This window comes from Petromyzon marinus, chromosome 15, assembly GCF_048934315.1.
Source record: "Petromyzon marinus isolate PM22_M1 ecotype Great Lakes invasive population chromosome 15, UKy_Petmar_22M1.pri1.0, whole genome shotgun sequence".
Taxonomy (NCBI): Eukaryota; Metazoa; Chordata; class Hyperoartia; order Petromyzontiformes; family Petromyzontidae; genus Petromyzon; species Petromyzon marinus.
Window position 1 is genome coordinate 2,211,519 of NC_133681.1, and position 15,565 is coordinate 2,227,083.

Below are 15,565 nucleotides of genomic sequence, written 5' to 3' on the forward strand. Positions count from 1 at the left end.
TCCAGCCCATATTATATCTGTTTAGCCCCCTCTCTCTGGCCAAACAGAAACTGCTTGGGAATATGGCATGTGGGCTACATGACCCAACCAACTCAGCCTTGCTTGCCGGAGGAGCGAACTGATGGGAATGTGTCCAGATCCCGACCCTGACAACTGTATATTTGGAGTTTGCATGCCTCTCTCCCCATGGTTGCGTGGATTTTTTTCCAGGTCCTCCGGTATTTCCCTACACATTTAATGACATGCGTTTAGAGTATTTGGCTGCTGCTATAAATCTCCACACGATGATTGGCCACTTCGTTGAGCTATCATTTGTGGCCAGGTCGCGTCTGAAAAAGAGCTAAATATCTTTATGGGCCTAAATGCTTTATAGAATAAATATATATTTTTTTATAGTTTATAGTACCTGCACGAGCACGGTCTTTTGGGAGTACTTGTGGCTGGTGGCCAGAGGGGAGTAGATGATGGACATGAGCCCCATGCCGTTGTCCACCAGTGAGACGTTGGATACCCGCACGCTCTCCGTCACCTGCACAAGGCGGTGGGGGGGGGGGGCAGGATTGCGCAACGCGCGTGTGCACGTGAGGCGCCGAGTTTATCCTCATTTCAGCAAGGCCTCTCCGAATCTTGTTGATTTTGTTATCGTTATAAGCTGGGACTAAAGAAGTGTATTTTCCAGGGTCAGAATCAGGCTTGTGTACTCTACAACTTAGTATTTGAATTTGCACTGTTGTCTCTGGATTTGAATATGAAATCATTGCGCTTTTTATTTTCCATAAATATATGACCAGAGAGATTAGACTGCAATATCCCTGTGTTGTCACACATGTGCACATTGTTGTGGTGTGTACAGCTATGATATGTTTAATATCAATAGTAGAATAATATTTTTAAACAATTAATACTTTACATACACGTTTCCAACATGTACCATTTTCTCTCGCGAATGAGCTGAAGGAATGACATTTGTATCACCATGTACTGCAATGTTTAAAGATGATTGTAACCACGGGAATCCTCAACAATTCACACTGATGCCGAGCCCTTCCATGTAAAATACTAGGAAAGTGGTGACTGACATCTGAACCGGTAATTAGGACCCACTCCCCATTCACCAAGCCGCACTGACTAGGGTGGCGAAGTATGGTCAAACGAGCCCCATGACCGTCATGGCGTGGGAGAGGCCACCGTTTGGTAGCAGGCTAAAAAAAACACAATCCACCAGGGGGAAATGTGATCAGCGTTGTGTGCAAGGCAGTCGTCCTGTGCTAAGGAAGCGACGTAGTGTCTGTGGAAGGCTCTTGCCTGAAACGTCGGGCAACCCAAAGGCATTTGTTTCACATGCCGCTGTCTGCCGATGAGACTGCAGAAAGCCAAGCGTTTGCCTGGTTTGCTCCACAAGGCCACGGGGTAGATGCATTTTAATTAATTTTCCGGTGGTGAATCAAGACCCTTGTCTCTTTTACACGTTTATGTCAAGTAGCAGGTAGGTGGCATTGTGTGTATAGCCATAGTGTAACGGTTAGCGCGTTGCACTACTAACTCGGCGACCCGAGTTGGATCCCCGCTCATGGCCAACACCAGTGACGATTATCTGAACTGGTCCTCGGCCTCCCCTAGGTCGACTCAGCCCCAAATGAGTACCTGGTGCAATGTGTCAAATCATCACCACTGGGGAGAGACAAAGACGGCCAGGCGGGATGCTGGCTAACCACCCCCTCGTGTGCAATGCCTGCCTTCATAGGTGCTACTCGCTAACAGCAGTTGTCCCAACAGTCTGTTAAGGCTATACGGGGGATCTTTGTCTTTATATGTCTATAGATCCTTTGCTTTATGTTCGAGCCCTGTGCAGCGGAGGTGACTCTGTGTGTGAGTTGGTGCGAGTGACCTGGAAGTAGATGCCGTAGTCCCAGCAGCTCCAGATGAGGAAGCCCTGGATGTGGGAGCAGCCAGGGTAGCCGTCTTTGTTCATGTAGACCCCGAAGAGGCCCCCGTGCACCTCGTTGTCGCTCCACGCCGCCACGGCACTCGACACACCTGTGAGCACAGCACGCCCTTCTCCTCAATATCTCCAACACCTCCTCAACTCCTCCCCAACACCTCCTCAACACCTCCCCAACACCTCAACGCTTTCACAATCCCAACTCAAGCAATTTATCCAAAGTAACAGCCGAGCAAATGTCGTTCCAGCCCGTCGCTCTGCCACCACACCTCAAATCGGGGGCTCGTCAAGGCCACAGCACCCCCCCCTGCTGTCGCTCTCCCCTCGCTGTGTGCAGCTGATACGGAGGCTAGCGTCAATCAGCAACAACTATGGCGTCGTACCTGTTTGGTGGCCCCAACCCGTGGGCCTTATCTGGTAAAATAAAAAATAGTTGAGTAGTTTTAGTATAATATCAAGACTGTTCTTCACTTACTGATTCCTCTACCTAAGTTGAGGAATCGGTCTCCTAGACTATTTCATCTCATTCATTCATCTCATTCATCTCATTCTACATATAGTTTTGGTGATCTGTGCCGAACGCCTGACACTCGGTATGCTGTGTGTAACGCTGCTGGGTAGGCTACGTTCATTTCCATGCAATTATATATATATATATTTGTTGTTTTTCATGCAAGGCTTATTATTAAAATTGTAACTAATTAATTATTAGTTTGTTACAAGAATAATACATTTTCTCCAAAATATACCATTGATAAAAGCCAAGTGCGCTCCTGTTTTTGTATCTTATCTTTGTGTTTATGCACGCCATTACAGAATAATAATAATTCATTCAGTTCATTTGTGTGTGACAATGTTTTTTTTTTTACATCGAATAGAAATTGAAATAAAGAAGAATCGCTTTTAATTTGAACTCAGCGCAGTTTCACTTTGATGACTCTTTACTCGCACTTAGAGTGAAAATTAAAATCCAACCAACACTAAAGTGCTGATTCAACAAAATTCATCTCAACGAAAACTTTTGGGAGATGATCGTCAATTTAGACCAAATGTGCTATATATTGAGACATTTTCGATTAAATTAATTCAATCCAATCGTCACATGTGAGTCTTTTTCATTACATTACACTATTTCATTCAGGTTGAGGACTCGGTCTCTGACTGTTTAATCTCATTCATACTGTGTTCAACCACCACAGGTCACAATAACACATTCACTCACTCAACCATGCACTCACCACTTCACTCACCCACTCAATCAACCACCGCACTGCAGGTCACACTTCTCTTCCTGCTTCTACACTCTCACTGCTCTGCTTAGGAATTCCCTCCCAGTGTCTCCTTCCCCAGGCTCACGTAATAGCCTTGCTCAATTCAAAAAAACGCATTAACTCTTATCGAGTACACAACTTTTTACAGGGCTGATTGCTGTTATATTTTTAGACCTGTGCTCAGCAACTGTGTAAAACAAGTAAAAAAACAATAACCCCATGGAAAGCTGTTCATTTAAAGCATCGTGGTAACCAATGTGGAGGCAACTGACCTGGACAGGGTTCACCATCGATCCGGAATCCTAACCTTTCAAATCCGGCCACCACGTTTCCCTGCAGCACCACATCGGTGGCTTCGTGCACCTGCGGTCCCACAAAAGTACAGCCAACACAACTCACCCATCAGCTGCTGCGAGGACACTAAACATCACCAGGCGATATCAATGAAGGTAGAGAGTACCTGAAGAAGGACAAAGACAAATATCCCCCCTATAGCCTTAACAGATTGTTGGGGCAAGTGCTGTTAGCGGGTGGCCACCACAACGCCAAACCACCTTTGTCTCCCCAGAGGGGATGTTTACACCCCACATCAGGTACTCATTTGAGGCTGAGTCGACCTAGGGAAGACCCAGGACCAGTTCAGATCATTGTCACTGGTGTTGATTGTAAGCGGATGTTCAACTCAGGTCGCCGGGTTCAAAGCACAGAGCGCTCACCATTGCACCACCACTCCACATACACATACGAGTTGTTTAATTCTTGTTGAATTATTATTTAATTGCCAGTGCCGTTCATGAAGAGCATGTGGCTGTATCTGCTCCTCTCACAGGCCCTCCCAGCTGCTGTGTACAATTAACTGCAGGTGCATCGTGTTTTGTGTCACCTGTTGTCATAACGTACACACATACTCCCTCCCCCTGTGATCAACGGGGTGTGAAGAGCTGGCGAGATGTTAACTCCCTCGCCTGGTATGCAGGAAGTCGTGGGTTCGACCCTGACCCTGATGCCTGCATACTTGGCGTTTGCGTGTCTCTCTGCCCACTGTAGTTTCACCCCCACATTTCGAATAAACATACGTTTAGAGTATTTGGCTGCTATAAATTTGAACATAATAAGCCACTTCGGTGAGCTATCATGTGGGGCCAGGTTGCTTCTGAAAAAGAGTTACATATCTCAGTGGGCCTTACCTGGTAATAGAAAACAAAATTGCTAGAGTTTAGTTTGTATGTTGGAATGGAGCGACGTATCGAGTTGTAAACCAGGATAATGAGCAGTGCTCATTTTAATAACCCCATGGGAGATGATGAGCTTAGCACTCGACTAAGCACTGGAATCACAACATTGAGCACCATCCATGAGGACATCATCATGATTACCATCATCCATGATCTATCTACTACTCGATGAATACCTCCCTACGACACTGCCATCCCTTATGATCCTGCTCCTCCACAGGAGATAGTTTCACCGTCTTCCCAGGCGTGCTCCCTTCTTTAGCACACATTCTATCGCCAGTCTCTTACAATGGCCGTGTACCCTTCAGTGCGTGCTTGGCCAATACCATCATCACAGTCAATACGGTGTCTCTGATTTGCGTTTTTTTGTTCTCTACCCCATATGTGTCCCCGTGTTCTCTCTCTCAGTGGTAATTCCAGGCATGCATCTCCCCTCAGTTGAAACGTGTTCAAAGAAGTACGCATGGCGATCCTGGCCAGCATCACCATTAAAATGCACTCCCAATCCTTAGTGTCGGAATTAGTTCCCAACACGTGGTGTTCAGGCAACAAGGGCCTGTAGGGCCTAGGCAGCCTCGTGTAGGCCAGCCCAGGCACAGTGCTTGACCTTGCCTGGCCAACATGGAGAGATGAATTCCGGGAATTACACTGAAGAGAGAGGAATAGGAACACATGCATTAGAGAACACAGGTGTGGGAATCGTATTGACTGTAAGGGATGATGGCCGGCGGTTGAGATGCATCTACAGAGTCGCAGCCAAAGAAGAGGCCATGCCCAAGAGGTGGGGCCACTAAGGAGACAGAACAATATGATGAGCTCGTGTGTAGGACCAAGATGGATTGTTGCATCGTGAGACAGCAAGGCTCTCATCCATCAGCAGATAGATCATGGTTGAATTATGCTGACAAAAATGTCAAGCGTGTTGTTTTTTTATCAGACCCTGCATGAGTGGCAGCCAAGGCTGTGAGACTTTTGCGCCGCGCTGTGATGGTTCCCCCTGTGCAAAATCCCTATGGCGTGGCCGCACAGGCAGCGCAACGCTGCGAGCGGAGGAACTCACGGACGGCTAAACGCACGTCGATGGCGACACCTCACTTGTACGTATGTGTATCGAACTTCCTTTGCGCCGTACACAGCCAAACGTGCCAATCGGAGGTACGGCACGCTTGCACGATTGTCCTCGGCGTATCGGCACTTGACGCGAGAATGGCGGAGCGGAGCTGCAGCGCAGGTGTGCCACCAAAGATACCTGTATGGCTGCAGGCCACAGCAGTAGGTTGTTTGTCTCTAGGCGGTCTTGGTAGGTCCCCGGCCACACGGAGAGGGTGACCAGGTTCCTGCGTATGCGCACGTGTCCCCCTTCCACACGGATGCCTGCAGACATCGGCACCGCCACATTAACACATCCGCCCACTTCCACTTGAACAGCTGTTTTCACTCGTGACGAGCAGTTAACAGAAGTGCGGTCCTGAAATGAGCTTGCTTGTGCCACTGTTGGTGGAAGGACCTCGATTAAGGGCAAACCCTTCCACGGTGACCAGATGTGTTGGAAAAGGTGGGCGCACCCCATACCCCACCAACACGCGACCCGCCGATCAACTATCTGTGGAGTACCCATTTATACCGCTGGCCCAACAGAGGCAAGAGGAGAGATCACAAGAAAAAAAAACCTCCATGAGCCATCGTTTTAACTGCCGCGCCAGCAGATGGAACCGGCGACATTCGGGTCCCAGGTGCAGTGATTCTAACCTTCGCATCACGGCAGCTCACCATGACGAGGGGTGTGACCGTTTAAATCACTTCAGAATCGGAATCTTTGTTTGTATTGGAGGAGTCCAATGAGCTATAAAGGTTTTTTTTCTACGCAGAAACCACAAACCGTCTCGTCTCTCACAGGCAGGCATGCCCAGAACTCAAACCAAGGGACGTGCTTCATCCACCGCACGCTAATTCGATCGAACGTGCTGTAAGCCAGGAGCCCTGTGATGAGTTTCCTGTGCGTCACAAGACCGGAGTCTCAGAGTGGTACTCAACATCCAAGAATCAATTAAAAGTTAGTGATGATGAATTCCCACAAATGTACTTTACACTTATATAATTATTGGGGACAAGAGACCAGCAATTTTTATTCGTAATTGTTTTTAACACTCGTAGTGTTAGTTAGGGGGAAACAAAAATGTGTTTCTTTGTGGAGTGACACTGTAGCTGAGGAGCTATGAGAAGGCCTGCTGCAGGCTTGATTCCAGGCTCGGGTCACAAAACGATCCTTTACTTGGCAAGTTGGGGCACGCCAACCTGGACTGAGACGCTCTGGCTACACCAAGGAGGCTGTGGTTTGAAATGTCACCATAATTACAGCAGGCGCGAGTAGGCACGCAACTCATCATGAGGAGGGCAAGAGCAAAACAGAACGGGCAGTTGTGTACATATATGTGTCATCATAATCAACCATGATCTATCCACTGCTGAAAGAGGTCGTCATTGTCTTGTGATGTAAAAATCATCAAGCACCTCCTGCACGTGACCTGATCTCATCTTTGTGAAGTTCATCTTCTCAGGCGAGTTTCCTCCTGTTGTTGTCATCCCACTGTCAGTCTCTACCATTTGCCATGATCCCTCCTCCTAGCGATGCGTTCCTGCCCACGCCCACTCAATTTTTCAGAGAAATAAATATTATGCCAATAATTAACATGTTCCCCAATTCATGTATTCCCACTTTCTGTGCAATTCCCAGCATGCACACCTCCATTCATCTTTGCGCAATGAGCATACATGCATCCGTCATTTCACCTTGTAATTGCTCATTGCACATTCATTTAATTCCTAATTAGTTGAATATTTACGACGAAAAAAGAATAGGTTTTGGTGATGCTAGATGAGAAAACAGTTTCCCCAGCTGGAAACCATGCACTTCATTTGCAATGTCAAGTGAGGGCCTCTTGTGTCTAATCACTGAGCTGTGACAACAGCCTGTTGCTTTTAACCTCGAGTTTTGCTGAAAAACATTGTTGCCAGTAAATGCTAAGGAGATTGAAAGGGAACATAATCGCTTTTTTAAAATGTTCCTGCTGTGGTTTTCACACCTGATGATGATTGCTTGTGTTGCAGTCGAAACGTCGTGAGAATTTTATCGTTTTATATTATTATTATGTTATTGTTTCCCTTCGACGTGATGACTTTACCGAAAGAACCAAGGAGTATAAGAATCAGCGTTGTTCTCCGCAGAACAACTTTGCACTCTTGGCCAGTGACCTGGCCTAGCGGTAGCACGTTCCCTCATTGGTGCAGAGGACCACAGTTCAAATCCGGCAGGCCGCCCTGGTTAGAAATGCAAACGTAATAACCATATTAATACTACTCGCCGTCCACTTCATGGTGGACGTTAAAGACCCCTTGACGTCATTCGCAAGAGTAGGCCATTGCACGCGGGCGTCTGTCCACATTTTCGAAAAATGACCTCTAATTATATATAGCAATCTTCGCCCCCGACTAATGCCTAATAGCAGGCCAGGTGCTGAGTCAATTTGTGCCGCACAGAGATGGCTGCCACTGGGGGTGCCCTTTAAAATCTGTTGAGATGAGATGAGAAGTGCATATGGGAGGGTGCTGTAATGCAATAAAATCTGACACCCGACGAAATCATCGATCAGCCTATATGTGGAACAAAGTAGGTGTGGCGTTGCCCGTAGGGGCGTGTCTCTGCCCACATGTGGTCTTGAGGATCGTGAACCGAGGTGTCTATTGCACCAATTCTGCTCACAGTTGACCCAAAAGCCACGTTAGAGTAATAGATTAATGGAATGTTAATCACCGAGTCGAATCACTGGCAAGCGATCCGTGGGTCGAATAATTCCATTGGTTAGTACAGCGTCACGAGAAACGCCCAACCCCCCGTTTTTGATTGGCCAACGTTCGCAAACGATGATTCGGTGATTCGCTTGCTGTCTGTTTTTTTAATCGAGCATTCCCAGTCAAAGGCACCTGCCCGCTGCCATCGCCGCGATTGCCGCGCCATCCCTCACCCTCTCCGACGGTGAAGTGCACAACGTTGTCGTCGATGTCAACGCCGTCTGTGCTGAACACGCCGATGGCCGGAGCGAAGCCGTGGTGGAAAGAGCAGCCCCGCACGTAGGACGGGGTCTCACTGTTTGCCTTGAGACAGGGACGAGGAGGAACGGTGGCGAGACATTAACTACCTCGCCTGGTATGCAGGAGGTCGCGAATTCGATTCCGACCCTGACGCCTGTTTTGTATTTGGAGTTTGCGTGTCTCTCTCCACGTAGTCGCGTGGATTTTTCTCCGGGTCCTCCAGTTTTTCCCTCCACATTTAGAATCAACGTCCGCGTTTAAAGTATTTGGCTGCTAAAAAAGAAATAGTGGTAAATAGTAGTTTTTTTTATTTTACCAGGTAAGGCCCATTGAGCTATATAGTTATTTTTAGAAGCGACTTAGCCACAGACTATAAGCTCCACGAAATGGCTTATCACGTGGACATTTATATCAGCAGCCAAATACTCTTAAACGCACGTTTCTAAATGTGGAGGGAAAAATCGGAGGACCCGGAGAAAAATCTACGCGACCACGGGGAGAACATGCAAACTCCAAATCTACAGCCGACATGGTCGGGATTTAACCCACGATCTCCTGCATACCAGGGGAGAGAGATAACATCTCGCCATGGGAGGAACACAGAAAGCGGAGCTGCAAACGGATGGTATTTGACAGAAAAAAGGTTGAAGGAAGCAGGTTGAGAAGTAAAAACCCTAAACGTAGGAGTTCCGATTGCCATGCTGTTACCCCCAAAAGTTTGTATGTGTGCGTGAGTGCGCGTGGGGAGCGGTGGCGCAGTGGTTAGAACTTGGAGAACCGAGTTTGCTTCCCTTTCACAGGCAAAATGAGTGACCAATATCTAAACCGGTTCAGGACCTCCCCTACGTTGACTCAGCCTTCAACGAGTACCTAATGCAGTGTGTGAATATCAGCATTGGGAACACAAAGGCGGCTGGGCATGGTGCTGGCCACACACCCCCCCCCCCCAACCCCTCGTGTGCCATTCTGGCCTTCATAGGGGTGCCCGCAAACAGCACTCGCCCTAAAGGTCTGTTAAAGGGGGAATCTTTGTCTTTGTGGTCGCAAGGCACGGACCTGGCCCAGCCCCAGGAAGGCGACGGAGTAGCGTGGGTCTGTCGGCTCGCGGTATCCCTCCTGGCCGCTGTGGTAGAACTCCACGTTGCTGATGCGTGCGAACCCTGCGGAAGCACATCGCAGGTTGGTGGAAGCAGCAGCTCACATAGCTGCCAGGGCGCGCCGCGTCCAAATAAATTCCCATTTAGTGACGTACATTTAAATTGACCCAAAAAAATACGTACATCCAACGCTCTCAAATACAACTTTCGCCAAAACACGCTGCTCGTTATGTGATCCAGCTGCATTACGTTAATACATTTTATATGAGCGCCTTAATTATATATTTAATACTTCACACCAAGCAATGTGATATCTGCATCACAAGGAATGTCATGGAGATATCTTTACAAGTTTTGTAGAACTGCCTCTGCCTTTCTCTCTGCCTGAATCTTTCTACCTTTGTATTTCTTCCAGGCAAATTCTCTCTGCTTCTGTAACTTCCAGTGAACGTTTTGTTTTCATAAGCCCACATCTCTCCATAGCTGTGTTCCCTGGCTCAAACACTTTGTTTTATACGTGGCTAACTCTGTTACTGTGGCTTCTTGTATTTTCCCCATTTGTAATACTCACGGTTCCTAATTTTCTCCCCCGGATCTGTAATCCTACCCTCGAATTTCTATATTTGCAGAGTGCAGAAGAACAGTGGATTTTATTAATTGCTCTCTACTGCCAACAACGCCTTCAGAAAATGGCGGTTGCACATTATAAGCACTATTCAGGTTCAACCCTGGACATTTGACAAGACCTGGTGCATTGTGGGTGACTTAGTCTCAGGATGAAAAATTCAGTTGCTCTCGCAAAGCTGCTGCTGCTGCTGTATCTTTGCCGTAAGTGTTGCGGCGACGTGTGGCCATGCATGAGCATGCGGTGGGGGCGAGGTACCGGACGTACCTCGGTACTCCGTTTCCCCGGAGGCATAGGCGCTGACCAGCACGCGTGCCCCGAACGACTCGGAGTACCAGGCGGGCTGGTCATGGCCCAGCACCCGCACGTTGCGCGTGAGGAGGCCCACGTCGGTCGCCAGCGTGTAGCGCGCGTCCTGCACGGCGTGCGTCTCTCCTGGCACAGACGGACGCAGCCACGTTGAGGGAGGGGGATGCACGCGATGACGAGGACCACGATGACGACGCTCAACTACAAAATGCACGGCGGGCGACGGAACGATTCGTCGCTCGGAGACAAGCTGCTAGGCTAGCCGGACACGCTCAAGAGACACCTCGACACGTGGACTCTCTCGGCGAATGTTTACGGTGTTGATCTTGTGCGTGTTTGCGGAAGGACTGTGACGTGAGGCTTTAGGAGTAGTCTAAGAGCTAAAACACCGGTGCGTTGGCACCAGACTACGACATAAAGGAGACGATGCCGCACGTACCCTTATGCGAGTGCTGCAGGGTGGCGTTGAGGGACAACGTGCGCCCATCGGCGGATATGGCCGTGACGCGTCGAGTCTCCGTCTGCCAGCTGTCATAGCTGCTGGTGCTGATCACGATGTCACTGCCCACCTACGCTCGTGCACGTGGCGCATCGTCATCAGAAGCTGGCATCATTGACAATGCTTTGTAAAGCTGCCATGGCTTAAATTTTATATAAAACAAGCTTGTGATAATACCATGAGATCCATAAAAACGTGACAGAAACTTCATAAGAGAAAAGCTACGGGTAGAATGATGATGATGATGGATGGTAATGTGTAATGACCACCTATGTGAAAGTTCATTACTTATTCATGATCAGCCCTTTAATGGACGACCAATACAGATGGGTTAATCTACTTCTCACCACATATTGCTTGGTCTCAGTACTCCATTAAGACCATGCTATAATAAATGCTGACATGTGAATATAAAGCGTAAATTAAGCCACACACACAAAAAAATCACAGTCTGGTTACAGCCGATACATTTGCCGTAAGTTGTCATCTAATCCTTTAGCAAACATAAAGACAAATACCCCCAGGTAGCCTTCACAGACTTTTGGGGCAAGTGCTGTTAGCGAGCACCTATGAAGACCGGGATGGCACACAAGGGGGTGGGTGGTCAGCACCACGCCCGACCACCTTTGTCTTCCCAGTGGTGATGTTTACACACTGCACCAGGCACTTGTTTCAGGCTGAGTAGACCTAGAGGAGGCCCAGGACCAGTTCAGATAATTGTCACTGGTGTTGGCCATGAGCGGGAATTGAACTCGGGTCGCCGCGTTCAAAATGCATCACACTAACTGCTACACGCCGCTCAGTGAACACGCGCACACACACTAGATCCCACCTTCCAGTCAACAGGGCTGGCGAGCGTGATGCTGCCGCTCCCGGCTGCAGCCGTTTGGCCCAGTTTTGTTTTGTACACGGAGTGGTTCGTGCCGTGCAGGTCCAAGCCCCCGAATACGCCTGGTCAGCAGCGGCACAGGAGAGAGAGAGAGATGAGAAGCGAAACGCACGGGGATCCTCGCAGCGCCACGTCCAACGCCACACGGGGACGGCCCGATGGCTCAAAACTTTTGATAGTTTTCGATTTCAAATTGTGGAATAGTTCTAAATGGTATTCTTAGCTCTTTCGGTAAAGTCACGTTGAAGGGAAACAATAAAATAATAATATATATAAAACAATAAAAATTCTCACGACGTTTCGACCATAACACAAACGGTCGTCATCAGGTATGAAAAAACCAACGGAAAGAAACATTTGAAAGAAGTGTCGGTTTGCATTAAGTTATTTATTTTTAAACGTTTTTTACTTATTTATAAAAAACGTCAGCGCCACGGGCAGCGATTTGGCAGTTTATTTAGAAGGACTAGTCCATCTATGTTCTGAAAAGAGGAGGGGGGAGACGAAAAATTAATGTATGCTGTCTAAAAGCCACCGTAAGCGTGAACAATCAATTAAGACCTGAAATGGTTTTATCAAATCCTTCCAATGATTGCTAAGCCAGAATCCATCTTCTCGGTTGAAATTGTCTCTGTGCTTGTATATGTGGATAGCCTCATGAACGAATCTCTCATGGTAGCCAGATGTTTCCCTTCAACGTGACTTACCGAAAGAGCTAAGAATATGAATTACTGCAGTCACGAAAGCTTTAAATCAAAGTTCTAAATGGCTTTGCAAAGAGAATCTCAGCACTATTGTGAATAGTATTGTCTCTGTACTCTGCTGGCTCAGCGGTCGAGTGAGTGGCTCGCGATCGTGCTGACTATGGCCACTTGGGCGGACCCTCCCAAAGAAGTCTTGAGACTCGGTGAGGCCTTCCTGGCTAAAGAAGCATCATAATAATAATGATACAACTGTTATCTATATATCGGTTTCATTTATGATTTGCAGCCATAGAAGTGGACGGGTGTACATCTAACCAACCAATGGCGGTAAACATTTGTTCTACAGTATTTGACAAATTGTGCATAATGCCCTGCCCTTGTGAACATTACTGGGTTTCACTAATTGTACAGCTTACACCACACTTGTATAATAGAGTAATCAAGGATTACTTAGATTTCTTTAAATAAAGAATATTCCACACGATTGAGGCATCATTCTAAAAATCACCGCCGGAGGGCTCATCACACTTCTTTGCTCATGTGATCCTTGTACTTCCGGATCTCATCACCCACGCTGATGCTCATCACCCACGCTGGAAAGCGTGGGTGGAAAGCGTGGGTGATGAGCATCTTTTAAAAAAAAAGACACGCACGTTGTTTTTTTTTTACCGATCATTTCCTAACTTTACGTTTCCATCGGTAGCCACGGTCACGGTGGCGATCAGCGAGATCACGGCAGGTGGATGGAGGACGCACCGATCACTTTGGAGCCCTGGTTGGGTCCGTTGGGAAGGGGCCAGTCCGGGGTGAGATGGTCACCGCGCAGCACCACAGAGAAGTCCCCCTCCAGCGGACTATCCTCCCGGCCCGCGATGAAACGCCCGCCCTGCCAGACGCGCGCAGAGACAGAGATTCGCCGTATATAGCTCTAACGGACCGTTGGGGCAAGTGCAGTTCGCGAGCACATATGAAGGCCGGCGGAATGCACGTACAGTAGGGGTCGGTGGCCAGCACCATACACGCCCACCCATGTGTCCTTAGTGGCGAGGTTTAGACATCATACCCAACTACTCATCTGAGGCTCAGTCGACCTAGGGGAGGCCCAGGACCGATTCAGATATTCGCCACCAGTATTGGCCGTGAGCAGGAATCGAACTTGGGTCACCGAGCTCGGAGCGCAGCACGCTAACACTATACTAGCGCTCTCCACACATATACATGCAAGCACGTGTGAACAGAACCGCGCACCAACACATTTCAAATAGATAACCACACGCAATTACTTGCGCGCATGCATTGCAGCAGATATACTGATCTTTAAACATACGCACCAAACTGCAGGCTGGACAGGAGAATACAAATTAATCGAGAAGCGTTTCGGCCTGCGTCAAGTCGTATTAGAACCACAGTGCTGCAACTTTCTTCGCATGCCAACATGTTACAGCATTGATAACAAAATAACTCAATACATTAGTCAATAACGCCGTAGCCTTCAAAAGAAAAAGCATATCATAGGCGGCGTTGTGGGCAACAGTCATTCTTCACAGCACATAGGCCAGAGGGATAGGGTGTGCACACCACTCACATCAAATCCCCACCACTAACATCCCGTGTGAAATCGAGACATCGATTTTGGACACAGGCCTTAGCTCCATAAAATAGTTTTTTTTGGGTTAGATCGCATGAATATAAATGTGTCGCTAAACCCACCACCACCCGACACAGCCAATCAGTAAGTTGTCACTAAACAAAACATGCCAATTCGTCACTTGTTCAGCACACCGGTGTGTGGGAGAGTAAAACCCACAACAGTATCCATTGGAGTACGACGTTTTGGCGATAATTACAACCAGCCTCATTAGGCGACTGGCTGTCGCCAGCGAATTGGCATGTTTTGTTTACGTGATAAGCTTTACTACATTTGCTGTGTCGAATTGCAGGTTTAACGACACATTTATATTTACGCGATCTAACAAAAAAACCCTCTAATATGGATAATATTGGCTGCAAAAGCCTACGTGTTAAACAGGCCTTGACTCCTCTGTGAGCTGAAAACGACCCTCGGTGCCATCCAATGTCTGAGACTTGGGGGAAAACTTATTCTCAAACTATTCAGGCTAAAACTAAGGGAACCTTGCTGAGAATGAATATCAGTCGTAATAGTCCACAGAAACACGCACACTCACCACAAACAAGTACAAGTGTGTGTCCTGCCAGATTCATGTTACTCACCTGACAGCAATCTCTGTTGTTCTGCAAAAAAATATATGCATGGAAGCTTCCTTTTTCCGAAAACACAGCTCGGGCCTACAAGGTTATTGTCAGTTTATTTGAATGTAGTGGAATAAATCTCCTCTGTAAGTGAATGACAGTGCTGGCATGTACTAGGTGCATGACACGGTGGTGCAGTACACTCCCACTTATGAGGGTTCTCTGCAGGGAGAGTGCCACAAGCTCACGACGCTTGCCTCCCGAGACCCGCCAGTCTGCGTGAAACACAACTCGCCTCACAGCGACAAGCGGGCGGAAGTGTGAGATGGGAGACGCAAGTGGCACGAAATAAGCTACATTTTTAATTTTGGCTGCCCAATCTCTCCATCGTACGAACCGTACGTTTAACGTAACACCCAACGCGAGAGCAAACGCGTGGTTTGTGCGTCTGTGTGTCGACCGGCACCTCAAGCACACTGTACATGGTGTGCTTGAGGTGCTGGTCTACAGGAGGTCGTGGGTTCGATCCTGACCCTGACACCTGTATATATGGAGTATGCATGTTCTCCCTGTGGTTGTGTGGATTTTTCTCCAGGTCCTCCGGTTTTTCCCTACACATTTAGAATGACCAATCATTTGTGGGCAGGTCGCTGTTGAAAAAAAATAAGCTATATATAAATATATATTAATATTT

The 15,565-nt window shown here is 47.8% G+C and overlaps 1 protein-coding gene across 3 annotated transcripts in view; it reads right to left on the reverse strand.

Moving 5' to 3' along the window:
• PKHD1L1 (PKHD1 like 1) overlaps positions 1 to 15,565 on the reverse strand; it is a 171,392-nt gene that overhangs the window by 33,984 nt on the left and 121,843 nt on the right. For all 3 annotated transcript variants that reach the window (XM_032954632.2, XM_032954633.2, XM_076067198.1), the window contains 10 exons: positions 13,417 to 13,546; positions 11,900 to 12,018; positions 11,008 to 11,137; positions 10,527 to 10,694; positions 9,594 to 9,697; positions 8,471 to 8,600; positions 5,698 to 5,822; positions 3,486 to 3,576; positions 1,889 to 2,037; positions 407 to 529 (listed from right to left, as the gene is read on the reverse strand). In XM_032954632.2, the coding sequence (XP_032810523.2) occupies positions 407 to 529; positions 1,889 to 2,037; positions 3,486 to 3,576; positions 5,698 to 5,822; positions 8,471 to 8,600; positions 9,594 to 9,697; positions 10,527 to 10,694; positions 11,008 to 11,137; positions 11,900 to 12,018; positions 13,417 to 13,546 (1,269 nt within the window). The remainder of the gene's footprint in view (positions 1 to 406; positions 530 to 1,888; positions 2,038 to 3,485; positions 3,577 to 5,697; positions 5,823 to 8,470; positions 8,601 to 9,593; positions 9,698 to 10,526; positions 10,695 to 11,007; positions 11,138 to 11,899; positions 12,019 to 13,416; positions 13,547 to 15,565) is intronic.